We start from the raw sequence: 26,185 nt of genomic DNA, 5'->3' as shown, positions 1-26,185 counted from the left end.
CCCACAGGAAAAAAAAACACATATAGGCACCCACATGAAATATTACTCGCCAGTTGCGCAATCTTATCCACATTACACCACACATAGGCCCTCATTCAGAGGCGGTCGGAGGATGCCGCTTGCATCCTGACCGGCCGCCTCTGTTTCGGTCATTAGGCTGTGGGTTAACACCCACAGCTCTAACAACCGCTAGGGTGATGGTCGCGATGGTCATTGACCATCGCGACCATCGGGGCTTACGCCGAGACCCTAGGGTAGGGTCTCACTTGTCGTAAGCCCCGGAGAGCTTCTGGCTCTGTCAGAGCCGGAAACTCTCCACTGACATCACTAGTGATGTCAGTGGGGCCTTCCCCAAACGGCAGGCGTTCCCATTGAAACGCCTCCGTTTGGGCTGCCACTCCCCCGGCCCACCTTCCAAACGGGGCGAGCTGTCAATCAACATCGACAGCTCGCCCCCTTTGGAAAGAGACCCGCTACGACCGGCGCTGTCGGTCGTAGCGGGTCTCACGCATGCGCACGAAGGAGCCGGCTCCCTCGTGCGCATGCGCACTAGACAAACATCAAGGCGGCCGTGCGGTCTGAATAAAGCACATAGTGCCCCTGATTCACATTACACCACATACTCCCTTATTCATGTCATGACACACAGCAGTGCCCCTTTTACAGAATGCCCACAGTAGTGTCCCTTATACACAATGCCCACAGTAGTAGTGCTCCTAATACACATAATGCGCACAGTAGTAGTGCCTCTTATACAATGCCCACAGCAGTAGTGCCCCTTATGCAATGCCCCCAGTAGTGGTGCCCATTATGCAGTGCCCACAGTAGTGGTAGTGCCACTTATGCAATGCCCCCAGGAGTGGTGCCCCTTATGCAGTGGCCCCAGTAGTGGTGTCCCTTACGCAGTGCCCCTAGTAGTGGCAGTGCCCACAGTGATAGTGCCCCTTATGCAGAGCCCACAGTAGTGGTGCCCTTTATGCAGTGCCTCCAGTAGTAGTGCCACCAGGAGTGGTGCCCCTTATGCAGTGCTCCCTATGCAATGCCCCATTAGTAGTACCCCCAGTAGTAGTGCCCCCAGTGGAAGTGCCCCAATAATAATTCCGCAGTAGTGATGCTTCCTGTTGTAATTCCCCCTGTAGAAATGCCCCTGTAGTAATGCCCCCTATAGTAGTGCCCCAGAATAATGCCCCAATAGTAATTCCCACCTGCAGTATTACCCCAGCAGTAATGCTTCCAGTAGCAATGACCCCTGTAGTAGTGCCCCATGAAGTAGTGCCCCCAGTAGTAATGCCACCTGTAGTAGTGACCCCAGTAGTAGTGCCCCCAATAGTAATGCCCCCTGTAGTAGTGCGCCAGCAGTAATGCACGCAGTAGTAATGCCCCCTGTAGTAGTGCCCCCAGTAGTAATGCCCCCTGTAATAGTGACCCAGCAGTAATGCCACCAGTAGTAATTCCCCCTGTAGTAGTGACCACATAAGTAGTGCCCCCTGTAGTAGCGCCCCCATTGTAGTGTCCTCAGTAGTAATGCCCTCTGTAGCATTGCCACCTGTAGTAGTACCCCCTGTAGTAAAGCCGCTTACCGAAAAAAACATAAAAAAAACTATATGTACCTTAAGGCTCCCCCCATGTCCGCGTCCATCTGCTGGCCTCTCCACTGAACTATGGGAGAGATGTCATGAAGTCTCTCCCATAGTGCACTGCAAACTGTGGGAGCCGGAAGCCGGAGCTCAGGTGTGAACTCTAGCCTCCAGCTGCCACTGGTGCTGCGGGTAGGGAGCCAGGTGCCCGCTAATAACAAAATTTCAGCGGCCACCCGGCAAATGGAGCCTCCCTGCGGCGCCGGGGTTAGGTGGGCCGGAGAAGACGGAACTGGTTCCGACCCCCGTTACAGCACACTTTAACCCCTTGTGGGTGTGGGGGCCCCGGGACGACCATCCCTGTCGGCCTTCTTAATCCGCCCCTGTGGGTGTTGGTACGGTCTCATAACTTCATCCTGTATAGAGTACCGCACTGTATATTGCAAACACAAATGCATTTAAGCTACAGTATATAGAGAAAAAAAAACTTATAAGGCCTATGAGTCATATCGTTAAGTGTTTCCCCTGCATAGGCGAAAACAGCAGTTTTTCGGCAAAAAAAGGGCGATACTTTCAACAAAAAACAGGCGAAAACGCAATAGGTGAAAAAAAACTGGAGATAAGTTTATTCCATCCCAAACCAGGCGAAAAAAAATGCAAAATCCCTATTTTTGGCTAAAAATGTGGGGATTTCTTTCAGAACCCTTTGGACACCCCCCCTACTGATAAATGACCCACATTTTTTTTTCGTAAGATGCACGCTTTGGAGAAAAAAAAGACTGCACAAATTTTGGGTAAAAAAAAAAAACTTTGAAAATGGTTTTAATGTATTGGGTCTGATTTTTCGGGGGACGGCATGGATGTGTGAAGTATTTTAAAAAGCGCACGCGGTCGCAGCAGGCATTTTTTTACGGTGTTTAAAATTGCGTTTGTACCCATTTTAACGTACCCCCAATTTACGTGGAACAGTAATTTCCTGGAAAAACTATAGCTTCCTATCATTTTCAACATTTTTTTTTTCCACCGAAAATTACATGGTCGTTTTACACCAAAGTGCGCAACTTATGAACATTTTTTTGGGTAATTTATCATTAGGGGGGTTGTCCAAAGGGTTCTGAAAGAAATCCCCACAATTTTTGCAAAAAATAGGGATTGTGTTTTTTTTTTCACCTGGTCTGGGATGAAGAAAACTTATCTCCAATTTTTTTTCGCCAATTGTGTTTTCGCCTGTTTTTTGGCGAAAAACGGCCGTTTTCGGCGCTAATTGAATATGGCCCTAAGTGTAAAAGTCCGGAGTTTGTTTTACACACTATATGCTTTTAAGAACTGGTTCCCCTATCCTATACAGTTTTGGATAATATATATGTTTTCCCATGAGCTGTGATATATATTTTCTTTTTACTTTTTAATATAATAAACATCATTTTTCAATTATACAACGTTGGAAATGTTTTGGGTCATACATTGAGGAAGTTTCCATGGAGGATTTATAAAGATACCTTGATGTGAATATCATATTCTTTATATACGTGAGTTGGGGTACGCCCATCCTTTTTACTCTACTTGAGAAGTGGTGGAATGAAACATGGCCTCATAGAATTCTATATCCCAGGGCTATAAAGAAACCTTTAGAAGTGGATTATCCCCCCACTTTATTGTGACTGGGGTATGCCATCTTAATTATTTTGGTCCACCATTTATATTTACAAAATGTTAAGCTTTTGAGAATGTTTTTTTGTGACAGAGTCTTTTGTTGTTTTTTCTCTCTTTGTATGATTCTATCTGGGAGAAAACTGTTGAGAATACATCTGAACACTATTGAAGGAATAAGTATCATTTACTATTATTCCATTGTTTCCAGTGCCATCTCATGTTTCTAAATGGTCTTTATTTGTTTATATATATTTAAGAGTGTGGTTGTTACTCTTTTTCATTTAGATTACTGAAGAGGCTGCAGGTTTTAAGCGCACTGACGAAATACCCTTATTTTGTATTCCGGCTTTGGGATATGTGTCTGTCACTCATTTCTGCTGATAGTCCAAGGAGATGTGAGCAGAAATAAGCGTAGAACTTCTTACTGTAACTACTCTTATATGCGCAGCACAAATGCATGTAATTGAATCTTCCCCAAAAGCATACACACCCTCAACGTACAAGAATACACAAAGGACTTCCATTCCTATGTAACCCATTATATGGATAACTAAAGAATTAAATATGGATTTGTTGTATTTTTTGTGGAAATATGCTGAGGGAGTTGTATGCTTATGGAACTGATTCAATCCAAATCCTACAAAGTACTTCCATTCCTACAACTAGTCTGATGTAGCATTAGAAGCAATGGGAAACATTATGCACCTAAAAACAATTATTTGTGTTTCTGGGGAAAGGGGAAGGGGGGGGGGGGTGGGCACAATGTAAAATATGGAAGCTGGCTTAGAGGAGTGAAATGTGTTAGCCCAGCTCAGCTGCAGACTTGAGTATTAAATAAACCATACAAAACATAACATTTACATTGTATGCATTGTGTAAATTTTATTAAAAAAAACGAATGCATCCAAGAGCTTGGTCATCCAGCATACAGTCCAGACGGAATGGGTATGAAATACCGCTGGCCGCATGGCCGGCGGTTCGATTCCCGTCAGTGGCAGCCCGACAGGAGCAGAGTGCGACGCAGCAGAAGCCCGACAGCGCTGGAAATCCTGATCGTGGATAGGTAAGTATCCACTAACCTAACCTAACCCCCCTAACCCTAACCCTCCTTAGGGGTGCCTAACCCTAACTTCCCCCCAAGTGCCTAACCCTAATCCCCCCTCTAAGTGCCTAACCCTAACCACCCCCTTCCCCGCTACCTAAACCTAAGTCCCCCGGGGGGGTGCCTAACCCTAAGTCCCTCCCCCCCTGGGGTGCCTAACCCCAACCCTCCCTCCCCCTAGCCTAACCCTAACCCTCCCGGGGGGGTGCCTAACCCTAAGTCCCCCCCGGGAGCCCTAAACCTAACCCTCCCCCCCCGCGGCTGTCCGCTCGCGGCGCCCGGCATCACTACGATCATGATGCCGGGGGCCGCTCTCCCGGCGTCTGAGAAATGCGGGCGTCTACATGCGGGCGTCTACATTTCACCCATGCCGGTATATAGGCAGTCGGCTTCCCGATTGCTTCCCGTCCAGACCTAGCCCCCTGCGACTTCTTTGTGAATCCCCACAAATGAAGCACAAGATGCGTGGGATTTGTTTTGAGTCACCGGAAGCTGCAATGGAGACCTTCATCTAGCTGCTAGCATGTTGAAGACATACTTGCTACGAACTGATCTAGCTGCTACTCCAAGTGGTTGGAGCGCATGTATCTTTGCATAGATTCCTCTGGCGAATACTTTAAAAAAACTGTAATGTTCACTTTGTTTGGAAACTTATTGCACACCCCTCATATATCATAATTAAAAAAAAACTTACATAAATAATGTAGACTCTATAGTATTTTTTAAAATGCTTTACTCCAAGAATAATGTACTGTTGTAATACCTCTGTCCTGGTAATGCCACCCCTAAAACAGATATCGCAACAGCTAATGACAAGATATACATTCCCCAAGCAAACGCATGGGGAAAATATCACAATCTTGGCACTGGTGAAGTAAAACTGAGCTGCGAAAACCCTCTTTCTGGTAAGAAGAACCCTAAACCCCCCATAGGACTGTATCAGGTTCTATCAGGTCACTGTTCTCAATATATGGGATGAGCTTTAGATTTCTGTAATGGGGTGTGGAAGACGTGCTTTACTGTAGCACTGCAGTAGAATGTTAGGCTAACACTGAGCTAGCTCTTATATGAAAAGTTTAAGCTTTAATACATACTGTATATACATGCTGTATATATAGTACATATATACGATGTGTGTGTATAATATATTGTATTATTATTATCCTTATTATTATCCTTTATTTATATGGCGCCACAAAGGTTCCGCAACACCTCACAAAGTACATTAACAAATGAGCAAACTCGTAAAACAGCGGCTTACCTTACAAAACAATACAGAATAAGAACATAGTTTATAAACATTGCTGCAGCGATCATAACACTCAAAAACGCAGCAGGGCATCAGCTACCAAGTGTTAAGTGCCCTTGTGGAGAGTTTTGAGTAGATGATCGTATGAGTGAGGGAAGGAAAAGCACATAAGGGAAGAGGGCTCTGCTCGTGAGAGCTTACATTCTATTGGGGGGGGGAGACAGACAGAAGACACAGATAGGGTAGACAGTGAGGAAGAAGCATGTAAGCAGCAGGTTAGGATGAGAGCTAGAAGACTTTGAAGTAGTGAGTCTTGAGAGCCCGTTTGAATATTTGTAGAGAGGTGGAGAGTCTGATAAGGAGAGAGTTCCAGAGGGAGGGAGCAGCTTGGGTGAGATCTTGGAGGCAGGAGTGGGAGGAAGCAATCAGTAGGCAAGAGAGGTGGGATGCATTTGTAGGAAAGGGAGGGAGATTAGTGTGATGTAGATGAAGGTGTGGAGAAGTGAGATGGAGAGGGAGAGGAGGGTGGGTGCTGAGCTTAGTGGTTGGGACCATTGTGGGGGAGAAAAGAATGAAAGAGGAGTAACAGGAGATGAGAGGGAAGCAGAGGGGAGGAATAAAGACAGAGGAGGGGAGAGAAGGGGAGGAAGAAGTGGATGAGACTAGGGGGAAGGATAGAGGTGGGAACAGGGGGCAGAATAAAGGATTAGGTAGGCACTGAGTAAAGGGAGAATTTGAAGAAAACATGGTCATGGTGTGGATGATGTAAGAAGGGGGGGAGAAAAGCTGGAAGTAGGAATAGTGTATGTATGAGAACAACAGTGTTGAAGGTTTTGTAAAAATGCTGGTGAAAGAACACTGTTGGTGAATGCGTATGCTCGATAACAAAAGTTTTTTTTTTATTGAGGGGAGTATATGTGATTAAATGGGTTTTGAAAATGAGTATTAAAAAAATTAAGTTCAGAGTTGTGAGGCTAGGCAAAAAGCAATGGTAAATCAGACCATATATGCAAGGATATAGAGGTTATTTGGCATTGGTACAAATAAGAATTTAGTTTTAAGTGAAAAAAGAGAATGTATATATGCTGTACATTTTTCTTTCCCTACTATCAGGGGTGGGCGGGGCCAGGGGGCAGGGTGCCATCTGCCCACCGGGCCGGTACAATTTTAGTACAGACATTCAGAATAACATTTTAGTCATTGTACTATGGGTTCCAGCTGGCCAGAGTGCTGGTCGTAAGTCCGAACGGTTGTTAAACAAATAGGTTGTTAAGTGAGGAATGTCTGTATTCTAAGGCCGTCAGGCTGTGGCAGGTAGAGGATGCTTCTGCTCCCCGGCCGCTGCCCTGCTAGAGAGAGATCCAAAAGTAGCAGGAGCAGGGGCTAAAAGAAAATGGCTGCCCCCATACCAGGCTACAAAAAGATGGCCGCTGTCGACCAATTGGGAGCCAGATTTCCATACCCAGAAACCCAAGAGGCTTGAGAAGGGAAAAAGGCGGGAGCTGAAAAATAAATGTTATGGCACCGGAGGAGAGAGTAAGAGAGGGTAGAGATGAGAAGTACCACAGAATGGAGGAGATCCTGCTCTCTGTCTTCTCCACACATACCAGGTTAAGTGGACGGTAGAGTAGGGCTTTTATATATATATATATATATATATCACAGTTGCATAAACTTTGCAGGGGGACGTTGTTTTGTTATTTAAAAAATGTGTGTGCTGACTAAGTGTGTCTGTATGTTGTGTATGCAGGTTTATACAGTATGCATGTATATATACTATATATATATATATATATATATATATGTATAGGGTTGGATGTGGAATCCTGGCTGTCGGGAATGCCGGCTGTCAAAAGACCGACAGCAGCATCCCAATGTTGAGGATACCAACAGGGGATAAGTATACTACCCCTACCCTAATCCTCCCTACCCCGCACCCTAACCCTCCCTACCCCGCACCCTCCCTAACCCACACTCTAACCCTAATCCTCTAGGTTAGTGCCTAAACCTAACCCTCCCCCCTTAGTGCCTAACCCTAACCTTCCTTCCCGGGGGAGGCCTAAAAGTAAACCCTCCCCTCCCCAGTGGCTTACAGCTAAGGTTCAATATAACACAGTACTTGTGGTCATATGCGCTCCTCTGGAGTAAACAACAACTGTGACACCTTGATAAAGGCTCCTTTAGAGCAGAAACGCGTTGGTGAGCTGGCAGAGACTGATAAGGATACCAGGCGAAGGGGTTAGAAGACATCCACACAACAAACCAAGGGTTACACGGACCCATCCCGGGAGGAAAATATAATTGCACCTGTGAAAGGAAGGTCTCCACCTTAAATAGGAATACTTTTAGAAACAAGAGGAATACAAGATTGTCTATCAAGAGGATTTGTCCTGATCAATTAACCATTTGAACAGTTGTTGTTTACTCCAGAGGAGCGTATATGACCGCAAGTACTGTGTTATATTGGGTTTTGAAGAACGGGTGTTAAGTGATCACCCTAGCGGTATTTGCAGCACTGTGGAATTGGAGCGCCAGTTTTATTTTTGTTTGTATTGTGTTACAGCTAAGGTTGCCCGCTGTATTTACGATTGGGATGCCGGCTGTTGGGATCCGGCGTCAGCATCTTCACTCATGTGAAGATTCCGGCGACTGTCTTCTGTCCGCAGTCCGGAATTCTGGCACTGGGATTTAATATGTCGGCATCCCGATCGTAGGTTTTTTAACTACATCCCATATATACAGGTATATATACAGGGCTATTTTTCAGGGAGAACGCTCCAGAGCGGTGTTCCTGAAGGTCGTCTGAAAAATGACATAATCAGGAACGGTATTATGGAACCTCCCATCTGTGCAGCTTGATGTGCAGTTACTTTGGGGGCTGGCCCACAACACATGAAGCACAGTGGGGACGGTGATGACAGGTAAAAAAAAAATCCTGTCATCATAACGAGAGACCAGGAGGAAAGGTGTCCACTGTCTTGTGCACACTTCCAGGGCCATAACGGCGGTGCGACCGTGAGACGATCACCTGTGGCTCAAGACCCCGCCACACGCTATATAAACCTTCAATCGTGGAGGGGTGCCCTGTGTAACACCATGCAATAAAACACCTTTTTAATATAGACTCTGAGACATGAAATTTGGCAGAATAATTAGTTAGCAATTTATTAAAATTATCTAATGAGTATTAAATGAATCTAACCTGATTGAAAGTATGGTGGCAAAAAAAGGACGGCAACATTCAGCTTACTGCAGCCATGCAGCACACAGACATGCATACCAAGCTGACACCGCCCAAGGTGCAGAGGAACCCATAACTAAACAATGTCAACAAAAAGGTATCCACTCAACCCTCTAATATGACTACCCACCCGGAAGGGTGATGACGCTATCCCCGGCAGGGTGATCCAGCGAACTTAACAAGTCAACGAGGGTGAGCGCACCCAAAGACTATAATACTACAAACTGAAAGAGATTTGCACCCTAAGTGGCGACCTGCCGTTTTTTCCCACCACAGAAAACAGCTAACTACCACAATCACACTGAAAACACATAGGAAGGGAGGGTGGGAAGACGGGAACAAAAGAGGCTTTGTCTCAGCCCACACAGCCTCACATTCCGAGCTACAACACACACACCTACCCTAATAGGGCAACTAAGTCACATGGTGTTACCCAAGCCAGCCCCAGGCTAGAGGTTCAACCCACTCATTCAATCACTCTGTTTGTCGTCCTGCAGCAGCTGTTCCTGGCTTCCAGAAGACAGCAACTTTGTATCCCCGCTGAGGCAGTACACTGGCACTCATCACTGTGTTCGCGGACGCGGCACCTAAATCAGCAAAGGCGCGAAAGTGATTTCATGACATTGCGATGTTGTCTGTATGTCTACCAGGATCTAGTTGCTAGCTACTGCTACCCGTCACTGTCAGTCAGGACAGGGATCCGGTGGCTGCAGAAAGTGAGATTGGACTGGAGGAGGAGCTGAGCAGCCGAGAAGAGAAAGACAATAGAGTGGAGCAGGTAAGTTAACTATTGGGGAGGGAGCAGACAACATTTACTGGGAGGTGGGGGACACATAATAATGCATATATAGACTAGGAGAAGAGGGGAACACAATAATGCATACATGTGTGGGCACTCACAATCTCAGTGTCCCCTGCTGTGGCCCTGCATTTTCATATAACAGATGCCGCAAAACTCTGAGCCAGTGCATCTAACACACTGAAGGGGGGGTCTCTCATAACCTAGGCAGCATTGCCCCTTCCTTCCTAATGCCCTCCATTGGCATCATAAGAGGAGTGGATCTAGTTTATGTGGCTCCTTTATTGTAAATGTGTGTGTGCTGTGTGGTTAGGACCGTTTTGTCCCTTATGGTCCCAGGGCCAGCAGCACACTGCTCTTTAGTCACAAGCAGATGTCTTAAGTAGCAGTTGGCTGCAGGGACCATTAGCGCTGCTACCTGACTCTCCTACTTTATTCTCCTCTTATACCTGCTTACACAGTAATAGAGGCATACAGTACCTTCCCATGTGTACCCATACCCACAATACGCAAACCATACCCCCAACATTGCCACGCCCATTTTGAAAATTGCATTTGCTGGTAGAAAACCTGGGCCACTTGCTCTTGTATGCCCCCCCCCCAGCTGAAAGTTGCCAGCTAGCCCCTGCCTACTATACATTTATGCAATATAGTAAGCCACACACTTCAAGTGGCTACAGCAACACACAATTACAAACTGTATATTTGTGCCAATGTGAGTAATCCAATGTATTTATTTGGTTGCAGTGTTCCTTTTATTTTATTTTAGTTGGTTCAGTATGATATTTATCTTAAATTTCTTCTAACACGCACTGAACTTATAATGGTCCCATATGACTGTTCTCTGTGACCTTCAGCTCTGCACAGTTATCATGTCTCAGTCATGAGCTATTAGTGTTATTATGCAGCCAGCAAGCTCACACATAGCATAGGTATTGATACAAGGACTTAACTGTCAGTATGGCAGACTATACTGTATACCTCCTATTGTGCTTATTGATTGACTTTATTTGACAAGAACAATCAATGGGTTAATTGTTATAAGTAGTGAGAAAATGGGTATGCATTTTATGAAATAAGAGATTTTCTGTCGTCTGGATTAATGTTTTATGTGTGCCATGCATAAATGTATAACAATTATGTCCCTTCTGTCTGCTAAATAAATAATTAGCCACTGTTAGTGTTATGAAATTCATAGCATGCATTTATTTGACACATAACTGCTCCTAATTTCTGCTGAGGTTCAAGAGCTACCTGATCTTACACCAGAGAATTAAACAGCCGGGGAAAGAACAGAATGCAAATAGTGTATGAAGAATAAAAATTAGCACGTAAGAAACTGCTCAATTAAAAATTGGTAACTGCTTAGAGAACCTTTAAAACTTGTACTTCAAAAACACACAGCACATCTATGTGGAGCATAACCCTGGTTTGCAGGTCTAAAGGTGCACATCCACTTACTGACTGTGAAACGAGTGCACGATTACGACATTGTAATCGTGCAGTCGTTTCGGTCTGTGATGTGCCTACACTGAACGTTCAGTCATTCAGTGTAGGCACATCAATCATCCCCCAACATGGTGAACCTGACGACGTCGTCAGGTTGACTAGCGTGTTCGGGCGATAATAGATGTCAAAAACGACCAGCGGGCGCTGGTCGTTTTTTGACTTTTAGCTGCCCGATTTGCGGACGATCACTGAGCAATTGAACGATTACGATGTCATAATCGTGCAATCGCTCAGTTATGTCGCATAGTGGATATGCGGCATAACAATAACTAAGTAACAGAGTCTATTTAGGGTTCCTCTTTGAGAATGCATATACGGTCAGGCATACATTTATACAGTACTGTATATATGTTTTACTATACAGTATTTGAGTGTGTTGTTTTTTCTTTATAGATTTTTATTGAGAAAAGTATCATGCCACACAGAAACAAATATATGATAAAATCAGTTAACAGACGAGAAATAATTACAAATCTAGTCATCAAAATTAAATATCATAGTGATATAAATGTAAGAAACAAAAGAATAAAAAAATAAATAAGTAAATAGACACTGTAACACTGTGTCATGGCAGGGCTGAAACTAGGATTTTTGTCACCCGGGGCAAGCAGCAATTTGGCGCCCCCCAGCCATAACTATAGACTTTGTGTTTTCAACCCCCCGCTGTGTGCAACAGCTGATATAGTAACAGTGTTTATATAATATATATATACCCCCTGTGTCCCCTCCTTAATCTGGCCCTGCAGTTGTATACATAGGGGGTGGGGGCTCAGCTGCATAGATAGGGGTGGGTCAGCATTAGCTGTATAAATGGGGGGGGGGAGCAGCTGAGCTGTATACGTAGAGGGTGCTCAGCTGTATAGGGGGTTTCAGCTCTAAACATAGGTTGTCCGAGCTGTATATTATACACAGAGCCCAGGCACTTTCCGACTCCCCAGCTGATGTGTGACTACATGGACCAGCAATACATGACTGTTCTTCCTGTACCCAGGTCCTCTGAAAAAACACCTGCCGCTGCCGGGTCCCACACCTGTCTTGCAGCCTCACAACATGAAGTAAACATTCAGCTCCAGCAGTCACTCAGGGCCTCGTGCCAGAAAGCGGAGAAACTAAACTTCCCAGAAGCCACTGCATCTTGGAGTGCTGTCAGCAAGGGGCCCCAGGGGAGGTGTCAGGGCAGGGGACTGACAGTGGGAGGGCTGTGATTGATATGGCGACCTGGTTTCCCTTGCCGCCTGGGACCCAAATGCCTGTGTGCAGCCAGTGAGGGAGAGAGGGGGCTCCTACGTGTGTCTATAGCAGCCATAGACACACCTGGGAGCCGCGGCTCCCAGGTGTGTCTATGACATATCTTGTCTCGGCTCCCCCTAAAATCCGGCACCTGGTGCACATGTTCCCTTAGCCCCCCCCCCCTACTTGTGGCCTTGGTCATGGTTCCGACCCCTAACAAAACAACAGCTGATGAGTGTACAGAACAATATGTAAAAATAAATAAATAGATTAACGAAAAGAAACCTATCGCATGGAGTTCAAAAACATCTAAATTGATATCAAGGAATGGCCTAGATATAGCAACCATGAAAGGGTGCCACCCCAGTGACTTAACATTCAAGGACGATCCTGCAGCATGTATAACCTTAGGGAGGGGAGCCGTTGGACAACACTTCTAAATTGTACCAAAAAGTTAGGGAAACAGCTTTTCCAGTGAAGTCTCTCACATGTGTACGGACATATGGAAGCCAGATTGAGAAAAATATGTGAGCTCTGGACACCACATCTAGGGCAGCAGCGTCACTTACTTTGGTGACACCCGATGCGGTTGGCAGGACTCACAAGGGGACATGGCCTAGTTCTGCAAAGTCATGCCCCCTTGTGTGTGCCAATCTTGGGGGCATGACTGCATGTCAAGCCTGCAATTCTCGGCACACAGTGGGCTTACCCAGTGCTCCAGCAGCTGCTGGGAGCAGCCCACAGCCTCTCCCCTACCTCTCTCTTAGTTGTGCCTGCTCAGTGACACCATCCAACGAAGTAACACCAAAATAGCAGAGCAGCTCTGCTATTTTAGTGTCACCCCCTCGGATGGTGTCACCTGGTGAGGCCCGCACCCCATTAGTGACGCTACGGAACATTCCATCCAGTCTATTTGATAAAGATAAATTAACCTAGGTAGTAACAAAGCTAATAGAATAGTATCCTCAAAGATCCACTGTGATAATATTGTTTTTTTGCTGCTACCGCTATTTTAGCTAGTAGTGTAGCAGTACCCTTCAAAAAGGATCATGGATGTGAGGAAGAGCGGATATCCCACATTGCCCAACCTATTTCTAATTCAAAAGGAATATTCAGGTCCCGAATTATATAGTTCCGAACAGCCAGCCAGAACCCCTGTACCACAGTGTATGACCACATACAGTGCAGGAGGTCTGCATCAGGCTGAGCACCTTTGAAACAATTTGAGTCCGATGAGGTGCCCATCAAATTCGGGGTGTAATACACCCTATGTAATAATAACTCATAAATGCATTTCAGCAGAAGAGGAAGAGACTAGCTGCCTGCTCAAATGTACACAAAACTGATTAAGTTCTGCTTTTCAATATCTGAAAAGTCTGTTTGCCATTTGGCTATACCACTGCGCTAAGTGGCCAAATCTAAAGCTGCATACACACACAACGATTTTTTGAACAATTATCATTAAACGATATCGTTTAACAATAATAGTTTCAAAAAATCGTTCACTTTCTGAGTCAAACGATGAGCGATTATCGTTCATGCGAGTTCACGTTTGTAGTTTGTAGCTTGTAGTTCATTCAGACTTGTCCACTCAACGATTTTCATTAAGGGAATGTGCAAAAATTGTAGTTCATAAAAATCGTTCATTACACTTTAAAAAATCTGACAGATAATTTGACAGATAATCTGACAGAAAAGTGTTCATAAAATCGTTGGTAACAAAATCGTTGTGTGTGTATGCAGCTTTAGTTCCGTTTGGTGTATGTAAAGATGGCAGACGAGGAGTGAGGCCCTTATAACCTTGTGCGGAAAATATTATCTAGGAGACATGTTGTGTCTGAAGGTGTCAGTGGAGATAGCTCTTGGGTGGTATAGCTGCGTACCTGACAGGAAAAGAACAAGGGGAAGGACAATTGAGGGAATTTCTCTTGTAAACGTGGCAGTGTAAGAATCGAGGAGCAATTCCCATTCAAAAACAGTAAAACAAAGTATAACCCCTTACGATGCCAAGATTGTGTGGTGTTACAAACAATACCCTCCTGAAGAATTGGGTTAGCGACTATTGGTAAGAAGAGAGAATGGGCCACAGTAACATGGAGATTAGGGGGTTATTATGAGCCAAACCAGGTGGGAATTTTGAGGGTTGTATATGGTGTAAACTAAGTTAATTTGAGGACTAAACTCTTGTTCAATAGCCCTGTTAACGTAATTATCACACCCACCAATCCAGTCCAGGGAGTAGCGATATTTCGCAGCTAGGGCATAATCTTGGATACAGGAAAGATTAATCCCACCCAATCCTGGAGGTTATTGCATCTTGTACAAGGATATGCGAGGGTTCTTATTAGCCCAAATGAATTTAATAAGAGCTGTGTTGTGTTTTTTTTTTAACATGTGTCAATGTTGCTTTTGCTGCATAGGGTGACATTATAGTATCACTTCTCTTAATGACACTGCTTACCTATGAGAAAAGCATATGCACTAAAAAAAAAGATTACAGCATAACTAGATACACACTCATGCATAAAATGTATGCATGCATTATTCTTTTAAGTATAAAATAGCAACCTTTAATAAAGGTTACAGACAGTTCAAGGTTATTTAAGCCATTTGAGACTGACAAGGCCATAAACTGCAGAGTCTACAAGTAAAAAAAGACTAAGGATATCGGAGCCACATCAACTGCCTGTGATTCCCAGCTGGTTTCACTCCCTTTTTTGGGGGGGGGCATGATTTTTACCGTGTTCTTGACCAGTCTCCTCCATTCCTCCTTTTATGCCCAGCCTCCGCCCCCTTCCTCCGTGTCCTCAGCGCTCAGTCTATTGAGTTCTATCCCGGGTGTTCCAGGTGATGACTGTGCAGGCACGTGCAGCAGGTGAAGTGCTGTACGGAGTGACGAGGGTGTTGTATTTAAAAGACTCTATCGTGTGAGTTTGGGGAACATGATGTTCAGCAAAGGCAGTACGGTGTGTGGGGGAGAGAAGGCAGAGGTCATAGGGGGTGAATGAGTGGTGGAGGAGAGGGCGCAAATACAGCTGCGTTGCTGCCCGGAGCCCAATCAAACTCTCCTCCGGGGCAGCGACAAGCCTCTCCCAGCCAAAATCCTCCAACACCTCAGGCTCAAGGCTGCAGTACTTATGATGTAGTCAGAGAAAATGACGTGTCCTCATACAGCTCCGCCCGGACAAACAAGACGCTTGCGCCTGTTAGACCACTCCCATGATGCTCCTGATCCGCCCATTGCGCTAAATAAGGATTTCCACAAGAAATCCAATGAAAATACTGCTATCACTCGCCAGTAATTATTTCTTTTGTAAAAAGATCTAAAAATATTATGAATGGCGCATAAATTGATAGGGATAGTGATCGTTATTTATCATGGAATTTAAGCAACGTTAATAAATTAGGCTGTCAAAGTGGGAATTACATTATATTTCACAGCCGCCGCTGGTCAGACGCGCTCCGGAGCAATACAAAAGACCACACTGCACTGAGCACAACAGAGTGCTTACCCAAAGAAAACACCATTTAGGGAAAGATAGGAAACGTCCGGTAACTCAGGACACCAATACCATCGCTGCACCCAGCTCCCCAACCAAGGGCCTCAGTTATTAACGAGTTTTATCACCAAAACGAGTGATACATTTCACTGTGTAGGATAAATGGTGTCCAGCCAATCAGCCCCCTCTGTCAACTGTTAGAAAAATGACAGGGGAGCTGATTGGCTGGAGCACCATTTATCTTATTCCGTGAAATTTATACGCGTTTTGGTGATAAAACTCGTTAGAACATGGGGGCCAAAGAAAATTTAGGGAAATTAACAGGGACGGACAAATAACCTGGTGCTGTATCTCAAAACAGTGACCCCGTTTTCCTATTTCCGCCTACATTCCATATATATTTCAATTAAAATAACACATTTTTGCTACCAAACTGAGCTCATTGGTCTTGACAAGAAATAATGTAAATTCTTCCTAATTAACCCAATCACAAATAACTGAAAATGGATCTGGTCCTTATGCTGAATAATCTTTATGGTCATTAAGGAATTAAATTTGCCATTTGAATTATCAGTTATATCTGAATAGACACTTCAATAGCAACATGAAAACAATTACCATATTTTCCTGTTAACAAAATATGGGGTCTATATACAAATCCTTGGAGAGAGATACAGTGGAGAGAGATAAAGTACTAACCAATCAGCTCCTAACTGTAAATTTTTCAAACACAGCTTGTAAAGTAACCGGAGCTGATTGGTTTGTACTTTATCACCATCAACTGTATCTCTTTCCAAGGCATAGTACATAGACCCCTCCGTCAGATATAAGTGTAGTAGCAAATAGCAATGCCTCTAAACATCTCACCTCTTTCTGATGATACTTTATTGCTACCTTCAGTTTTGCCAGGTCATGACACTTCTGAGGATCCAACTCTTCACTTTGGTCATCCCTGTGGTTTAGTATAATTTCCAGTTCTCGAGAGCTCCGTGCTTGGTCGAGCAGGTCCTTGGCAAATCTCTTGCATTGCTGAGACAGTTCTTCATATTCTGCCTTGAACTCATTCTCCACTTTGCTTAGCTCTTTCAGCTCCCACCCAAGGCGGAAAGCTGTCAGAATGGGGTCCTCACTGGATAAGGCAATCAAAGAGGGGCTGGCCAGAGCCTTGTAGATGTTGAGTCTCGACCTAGAGTGTCTGAGGCTATCAACTTCTGAGCTGGAGACACATTCCACACAGTTGCAACGTATCTGGTGCGGGCGAGGTATAGTCACCCTTCTTTGGACTAACAGTTTTATAATTTCATAGTTATTAGTGTGAGCTGCCAACATAATTGGTGTAATATCTGGTGTGAACTCAGAAAACTGGGTGTCCATCATTAATGTTGGTACCTAGGTAAAAAACAAAAGTGTAATTATTACTACATGTTAATTGAAAGGAAGCCAACTTATGTAATGCTGTACAGGTACATGAAAACACATAGGTGTATGAGAGCTTGTGCAGAGCAAAAACAGGCATGATACGTTCAGCAAGTTGATTGGCGTTAATTCTACAATAGCTCTGTAGTGTCTGAAAATATACATTTTGAAGTAGACCTGTCATCTACACACAACTAATCACATAAATAAACACCATGTAAATAAACATGTCACATATAAAGTGTTTTACAGCTGTACAGTATTAACCTTCTGAATGAAGTTATCCACCATCTGAGTATGTGAAAATTTACCTGAGGTGCAATAATGGGAGCATGAACTCCCCATGTAAAGAAAATAAAACCAGGCTGCTCCTTATTATTGTTATTATTAATTATTTATATATATATATATATATATATATATATATATATACATAATGTACTGTATATATATATATATATATATATATATATATATATGTATATATATATATATACAGTCAGGTCCATAAATATTGGGACACTGACAGAATTTTCAGATTTTGGCCTCTATTCACCACCACAATGGCTTTGAAATGAAACAAACAAGATGTGTTTTAACTGCAGACTTTCTCATTTAATTTGAGGGTAATTACATCCAAATCAGGTGAACGGTGTAGGAATTACAATGGTTTCTATATGTGCCTCCCACTTTTTAAGGGGCCAAAAGTAATGGGACAAACTAAACAATCCTAAATCTAACATTCACTTTTTAATACTTTGTTGCAAATCCTTTGCAGGCAATTACAGCCTGAAGTCTGGAACGCATAGACATCACCAGACGCTGGGTTTCATCCCTGGTGATGCTCTGCCAGGCCTCTACTGCAAATGTCTTCAGTTCCTGCTTGTTCTTGGGGCATTTTCCCTTCAGTTTTGTCTTCATCAAGTGAAATGCATGCTCAATCGGATTCAGGTCAGGGGATTGACTTGGCCATTGCATAACATTCCACTTTTTAGCCTTAAAAAACTCTTTGGTTGCTTTTGCAGTATACTTGTCCATCTGCACTGTGAAGCGCCGTCCAATGAGTTCTGAAGCATTTGACTGAATATGAGCATAAAATATTGCCCAAAACACTTCAGAATTCATTCTGGTGCTTTTGTCAGCATCATCATCAATAAATACAAGGGAACTAGTTCCATTTGCAGCCATACATGCCCACGCCATGACACTACCACCACCATGCTTCACTGATGAGATGGTATGTTTTGGATCATGAGCAGTTCCTTTCCTTCTCTTCTCTTCCCATCACTCTGGTACAAGTTGATCTTTGTCTCATCTGTCCATAGGATGTTGTTCCAGAACTGTAATGGCTTTTTTAGATGTTGTTTGGCAAACTCTAATCTGGTCTTCCTGTTTTTGTGGCTCACCAATGGTTTGCATCTTGTGGTGAACCCTCTATATTCACTCTTGTGAACTCTTCTCTTCATTGTTGACTTTGACACATATACACCTACCTCCTGGAGAGTGTTCTTGATTTGGCCAACTGTTGTGAAGGGGTTTTTCTTCACCAGAGAAATAATGTTTTCCATGGTTTTCCGGGTCTTTTGGGGTTCCTGAGCTCTCCGGTGCGTTCATTCTTTTTAAGAATGTTCCAAACAGTTGATTTGGCCACACCTAATGTTTTTGCTATCTCTCTGATGGGTTTGTTTTGATTTTTCAGCCTAATGATGGCTTGCTTCACTGATAGTGACAGCTCTGGATCTCATATTGAGAGTCGACAGCAACTGATTCCAAATGCAAATGTCACACCTAGAATCAACTCCAGACCTTTTACCTGCTTAATTGAAAATGAAATAATGAGGGAATATCCCACACCTGTCCATGAAATAGCTTTTGAGTTGATAGTCCCATTACTTTTGGCCCCTTAAAAAGTGGGAGGCCCATGTTGAAACTGTTGTAATTCCTACACCGTTCAGCCGATTTGGATGTAATTACCCTCAAATTAAATCTTAAAGTCTGCAGTTAAAGCACATCTTGTTTGTTTCATTTCAAAGCCATTGTGGTGGTGAATAGAGGCAAAAATATGAAAATTCTGTCAATGTCCCAATATTTATGGACCTGACTGTATATAGGTTTTGAAATGCCGGGTGCGGCAAGACAACACAAGGCACTGCAGTAAGTAGATAAATCCTTTACTTCAATGTTTCGAGGCACGTATGCCTCCTCAGGAAGAAATACATGTACCTCATTGTATTTCTTCCTGAGGACGAGTCATACGTGCCTCGAAATGTTGAAGTAAAGGATTTATCTACTTACTGCAGTGCCTTGTGTTGTCTTGCCGCACCAGGCATTTCAAAACCCTTCTATATGATTGTCTCAAAGGGCATGCAGGCCACTACATTCATTTACTAAAGCTGGCCACACACTAGACCAACTTACATCCAACCAGCCAACTTGTTGATTGGTTGGAATGAAAATCTGGTAACGTATGATAGTAAATGATGATCAGCAATTTGCTCCTAAATGCCAGAAAACAGATGAAAATGGTCGTTCAGACAAGTTTGTTAAATGTTTGATCTAAACTATTTGTTCAAACAACAGTTTTGGTCCATTTTCTAGCGTTTGGGAGCAAATTGCTGATTATATTCCTTACCAGATTTTCATTCCAACCAATCAACTAGTTGGCTGGTTGGACAGATAATCATTAGATGTGTGGCCAGCTTAAGGAGTGCTGAACCAACTGTCCATATAAATATATATATTTATATATATATATATATATATATATATTTATATGAAAACATTTACTTATACAGCACCAGCAAATTACGATGCACTTTTGTGAACAAACAATAAAGAAGCTTATCTAATACTGCTTTCACACAGAAATACCGGCTTTTACCCGGCATTTGAGTGCCATGTGGGTTTGCCGGATCTAGCTTTATACCCCTTTCAGACAGGAAATCAAATTACCGGGTAAAGCACTTTTACCTCGTAATTTGCAGATCAATGCAGGTTTTTTTTTTGGTGTGAAAGGGTTAACCCAGGTCGAAATTGCTGGGTCTCCTACCCTGGTAAAAAGCAGAGTCGGAGACCCGGCAACCTTGACCCAGGATGGCCCTTTCACACAGAAAAAAAACCTGTGTTGATCTGCAAATTCCCTGGTAAAAGTGCTTTACCCAGTAATTTTGTTTTCTGTGTGAAAGGGTCATTAGATACTTCCCCTCCAAGCAGGGACGGCTCCAGATGTTGCGGCGCGCTGTGCTGAGAGAGGAAGTCCGATGCCCTCCCATCCTGAAAAGGGGGCGTGGCCTAATTACTATGGTCCACACACCCTAAGTGATTCTAATTGGAGGCGTTCCCGTATGGCACGCCTCCCATTTAACGTCAGGCTGGGGACGGGCCCAGTACTTCTTCAGTAGCTGGGCTTCCCCCAGCCCTCTCCCTGCATGAATGGATGCCACGTGCATGCGCTCGGCATCCATTTCTCCTCTCCAGTGCTTGGCACCGCTGGCCAGCTGCGGCGGTGGGGGTGCCCAACCTCCTGACCACCAGCGGGACACTTTGGCACCTGTTCATTGTTGCATACCAGTATCAGGTGCGCACAGCAGCTGTTCTTTGCTACTCTGCTGTATAACAAATGTTTTACACCCATTATCTATGAAAACTATTTTATAATAAAACCAAAGTATAAATAAATCCAACTCCCAGCTTATTTATGGTTATGTTTTATAAAAGCATTCCCTATTCGATGTTATACAATAAGTGCAGCCAGCCTTTTACTCCTAGTGTGTTCACCTAAATAGAACACTAATAGAATTAGGTCGGAAATATCACACTGCAATCTGCATTCTAAATGCGGATTGTAGTAAATAGAGCCCAATGTAACATACTGTCTTCTAGGCTGTAGTCCTGTATTTTATTAATGCAGTGGTTTGCAATGATCTCATTTCCTATTCTTAGTCACTTATTATGACTGCTTTCCCAGCACTTGCAGGCAGGAACTCTAACAAGAGATCTTCAGCCTCTTGGTTTTACTCTAAATATGTGGTAACGCAGTTACACATCTGTAAGCAGCATATTAGCGAATATGTAATGACCTCTGACTTAATCCATTTTCTATTAACTGCATCTTCTAGCACAAACAAATTAACATCCTGTTCAGTGCTTTCTTTGAATATAAAATAGCAGCAATAGCAGAAAATTCATTAAACATTGAGAATGATCAAAACAACCCATCATTCAGTGTAGTGCACTGGTAAATATAAACTGACAGGAGCCCTTGAGGTTCCCAAAGCATGGGCCACAGCTCCCCAAATTTTTTTCAATTCCACACTGAACAAGTACACTGTATGTATTTTTAAAATATCCACTCTCTGAATTTCTCATATAGATACACAGTAAGCATCATAGTCCAAGTAATTATAATGAAAAGCAAAATTTTTCACAAGTTCAATGGAATATACTGCAAACTGCATCCTAAACTGTCTCCTTTCAGTCATACTTGCATCACTTAGTTTAATTGGGCAAGAAACTGCCCAAAACACCTCTACAGTATTTTAATCTGCAACAGTTGTGGCATATGGTCAATATCCCGGCAAAGGGGATGCCAGTGCTTAGAATACCGGCGCCGGAATCCCGACACCTGTCAGAATCCCGATCCTAACCCTAGGGGGAGGGTTAGGGTTAGGCACTAGGAGGGAGGGTTAGGTTTAGAGTGCGGGAGGGGGAGGTTAGGTTAGGCACTAGGGGGGAGGTTAGGTTTGTAATGTCCTATGTACTATGCATATGATACAGTATGTAAGCATAAACCTGCCCAGCATCAATGAATCTCTGGAAACTGTGTCAGATGGTTAAAGGTTAAAGGCGACCTCTGACTTTAGAGAATTCTGTAGTCCAGGCAGAAAAGATATTAATTTGCGTCACTTTGTTGTTATTATTATAGTATATAACCTTCATTTAGGCTATAACTGTAACTGCAGGTAGAATTCCTAATCACATCTAAAATTAGCAGTTCATGGGGACAATTTAATTCAGCACAATGTCCACGACCCATATCTTCATACATGTTTTCTTACAGCCCATAGAGGTGCACAGAAAAATGAGTGAAGCATGCCTAATGTATTAAATGGCAATGTGTGCAGCCCTACATTGAGGTAATGTCTGGCGGTATATGGCTAGCAATTGCATCACCCACTAAGGGTGACACAGGACGAAGATTTTTGGAGGATAGCCTGGTGTCAAGAAGGGCAGCAAAGAAGCCACTTCTCTCCAGGAAAACATCAGGGACAGACTGAGTTTCTTCAAAAGGTACAGGGATTGGACTGCTGAGGACTTGGGTAAAGTTATTTTCTCTCATGAATCCCCTTTCAGATTGTTTGGGGCATCTGGAAAAACTGTAACTGCAGGTAGGATTCCTAATCACATCTAAAATTAGCAGTTCATGGGGACAATTTAATTCAGCACAATGTCCACGACCCATATCTTCATACATGTTTTCTTACAGCCCATAGAGGTGCACAGAAAAATGAGTGAAGCATGCCTAATGTATTAAATGGCAATGTGTGCAGCCCTACATTGAGGTAATGTCTGGCGGTATATGGCTAGCAATTGCATCACCCACTAAGGGTGACACAGGACGAAGATTTTTGGAGGATAGCCTGGTGTCAAGAAGGGCAGCAAAGAAGCCACTTCTCTCCAGGAAAACATCAGGGACAGACTGAGTTTCTTCAAAAGGTACAGGGAATTGGGTAAAGTTATTTTCTCTCATGAATCCCCTTTCAGATTGTTTGGGGCATCTGGAAAAACGCTTGTCCGGAGCAGGAAAGGTGAGCGCTACCATCAGTCCTGTGTCATGCCAACAGTAAAGCATCCTGAGACCATTCATGTGTGGGGTTGCTTCTCAGCCAGGGGAGTGGGCTCACTTACAATTTTGCCTAAGAACACAGCCATGAATAAAGAATGGTACCAAAACATCCTCCAAGAGCAACTTCTCCCAACCATCCCAGAACAGTTTGGTGATGAACAATGCCATTTCCAGCATTATGGAGCACCTTGCCATAAGGCAAAAGTGATAATGAAGTGGCTCGGGGAACAAAACATCGAAATTTTGGGTCCCCAGACCTTAATCCCATTGAGAACTTGTGGTCAATCTTCAAGAGGCGGGTGGACAAACAAAACCCCACAAATTCTGACATACTCCAAGCATTGATTAGGCAAGAATGGTTGGCCATCAGTCAGTTCGTGGCCCAGAAGTTGATTGATAGCATGCCAGTGCGAATTGCAGAGGTCTTGAAAAAGAAGGGTCAACAATGAAAATATTGACTCTTTGCATAAACTTAATGTAATTGTCAATAAAAGCCTTTGACACTTATGTAATGATTGTAATTATACTTCAGTATACCATAGTAACATCTGACAAAAAGGTATAAAAACACAGAAACAGCAAACTTTGTGAAAAACAATACTTGTGTCATTCTCAAAACTTTTGGCCATGGCTGTACAAGTTACATACACAATTAAAATGCAGAGTACCAGATACATACAAGTTTGCAGTGAGTGTTCATTTTTAAATCTCTTATTTTCTCTGCTTTTTCACTTGATACATTTTGTAAGATATATATTTGCTAAGGTTCTATTATAAGTGGCTATACTGTATATACCTTTTTAAATAATAATAATAATAATAATAATAATAATAAGAAAAGTTATATATAAACAGGATTTTAATTTCTGAGGCTAAAGACGGAGTGACCTCAACATTTATACTGATCAAGCAGACCAGCTCACTTTCCTTTTCTTTCTTTGTAATGTGTTGCATAAGTGTGAACACCCTTTCATAAAAGGGCTGTCTGTTCAGAGTTAGCCAAACACATTGAATGAATATTATTGTGACTAACCCCAAATAAAATCCTACTGGGATTACCATGATCTGCAAGAAGTGTCAGACTGGGACATGAGGGGTGCACCAGGAGAATGGATTAAATAATTGTGTGCCATTGAGATTGAATGCCAGAAGGGGCAGAGGAAATGGCATGGTCACTTAATAGAGGGGGCAAGTCCCACGCTCATCTATGGGAATCTATTGTTGTGCCAACCATACCAGATTGGTTTTCATTGATATAAGAAATATGGGTTATGAAGGAATACACCAATACATTGGTAGAAACATTTGATTATTATACCTTCACATGATTTGTTTGATTAGTTTTAAAATAATCCAAATACTGCACATAAACTGTATATTATAGGTTAAATCATATAATCGGAACAGCACACACGGTGTAATGGGTAGCGTTACTGCCTCACCGCACTGAGGTCGTGGGTTCAATTCCCACCACGGCCCTGTGTATTCTCCCTGTGCTTCCGTGGGTTTTCTCTGGGTACTCTGGTTTCCTCCCACACTCCAAAATATACTGGTAGGTTAATTGGCTCCCAGCAAAAATTAACCCTAGTGTGTGAGCGTGTGTTAGGGAATATAGATTGTAAGCTCCACTGGGGCAGGGACTGATGTGAATGGCCAAATATTCTCTGTAAAGCGCTGCGGAATATGTGTGCGCTATATAAATAACTGGTAATAAATAAATACTGCAGCGGTGGCCAAGCTATGGCTCTTGAGTCAAATGTAGTTGCTTAAACTTGTGTCTCCCATCTGCAGATGCTCTAGATCAGTGCTTCCCAAACTTTTTTGAATCACGGCACCCTAGAGTATCAGCAATGTTTTCAAGGCATCCCTAAGGTTAAGTTTGTTATTGAGAAATTCAGAAAAAAATGTAGTAAAGTGAAGTCAATTGTGCTGACCTGTCATTCTTAGGGTAAGTTATGTGGTGGTGGACAGTTTTGCGCATTTGTTTGTCCACATATTTACACTACATTGACCATAAATATTTTGATTTGGTGCCACAGGGTGCCACGGCGCACAGTTTCGGAACTACCGCTCTAGATGCTAAAGAATAATGCTGAGTACACATTAGCCGATATATTGTTCATACAGCTTCCTCAAGGTAACGCCAAGGATCAGATCTTTTCTCACCCGGAACACAACTAAGACCCTAATCCACTCACTGTTCAGCCTCTCGAATTGACTACTACTACCTCCGGAATCGGCATTTAATGCCGCCGGATGTATTGCCAGGATCCCGACTGGGGCTGGTAAGTACCTTAACCCACCCCTCTCACCCCCTAACCCTCCCTTAGTGGTGCCTAACCTCCCCCTGGTGCACCTTAAACCTAAGTGCTCCATGTGCTGCTAGGCCCAGTTTTCTCTTTAACCACTCTATTTCTGCCTCCCCTCTCTACCAGGCTCTATACTGGCTCCCCTTCCCCTACAGAGTATACTTTTTTATTGCAGGGTATACTATATGGTGACCTGTGATCTGTTATTCAGATAAGCAGGGTGTTATGATTTACATGTATATACATATATATATATATATATATAATATATATATATATATATGTTCAAAAAGATAAAACAAGAAGGCGCACCATAGTGTAGTAATTTAAAAATATAATGTTTTACTCAAAGGATAAAAAAACTCACAGAGGTGTATGTGATATTGTATAAAATATCACAATAAGCGCTCAGTAACACAAAACCCGATCCACAGCAGCTTCCGGAGCCCCAGGCATCCTTTCGTGTTTCTAAGCCTCGTTCTAGACTATGATGTCATCACATCCGCATCTCAGTTAGCTCCGCCCAGAAATGTTTTGTTACAGGTTGACTTTGTGAGTTTTTGTTATTTCTGTGAGTAAAACATTATACTTTTAAACTACTACAGTATGGTGTGCCTCATTGTTTTCTCTTTGTGAACAAATAGATTCGACCTTTGAGGAAACGTTATGAAGGGGAGCAGCACTGGATTTTAACATTTCTGTACAAAATATGGTAAATATACTGGACTGTGCGCAATAATAGGAACCTATGTTTT

General features: G+C 43.2%; 1 protein-coding gene across 1 annotated transcript in view; it reads right to left on the bottom strand.

Annotated features, from left to right (window-relative positions):
• Positions 1-26,185, bottom strand: part of TRPC5 (transient receptor potential cation channel subfamily C member 5) — a 276,431-nt gene that overhangs the window by 197,505 nt on the left and 52,741 nt on the right. Inside the window, exon 2 of the mRNA XM_088482912.1 lies at positions 16,728-17,249. Coding sequence (XP_088339038.1) covers positions 16,728-17,249 — 522 coding nt within the window. The remainder of the gene's footprint in view (positions 1-16,727; positions 17,250-26,185) is intronic.

This window comes from Taudactylus pleione, unplaced genomic scaffold, assembly GCF_031769625.1.
Source record: "Taudactylus pleione unplaced genomic scaffold, aTauple2 ptg000296l, whole genome shotgun sequence".
Lineage (NCBI taxonomy): Eukaryota > Metazoa > Chordata > Amphibia > Anura > Myobatrachidae > Taudactylus > Taudactylus pleione.
Note: the sequence above shows the minus strand (reverse complement) of the source record. Positions and strands in the feature narration are given on the sequence as shown.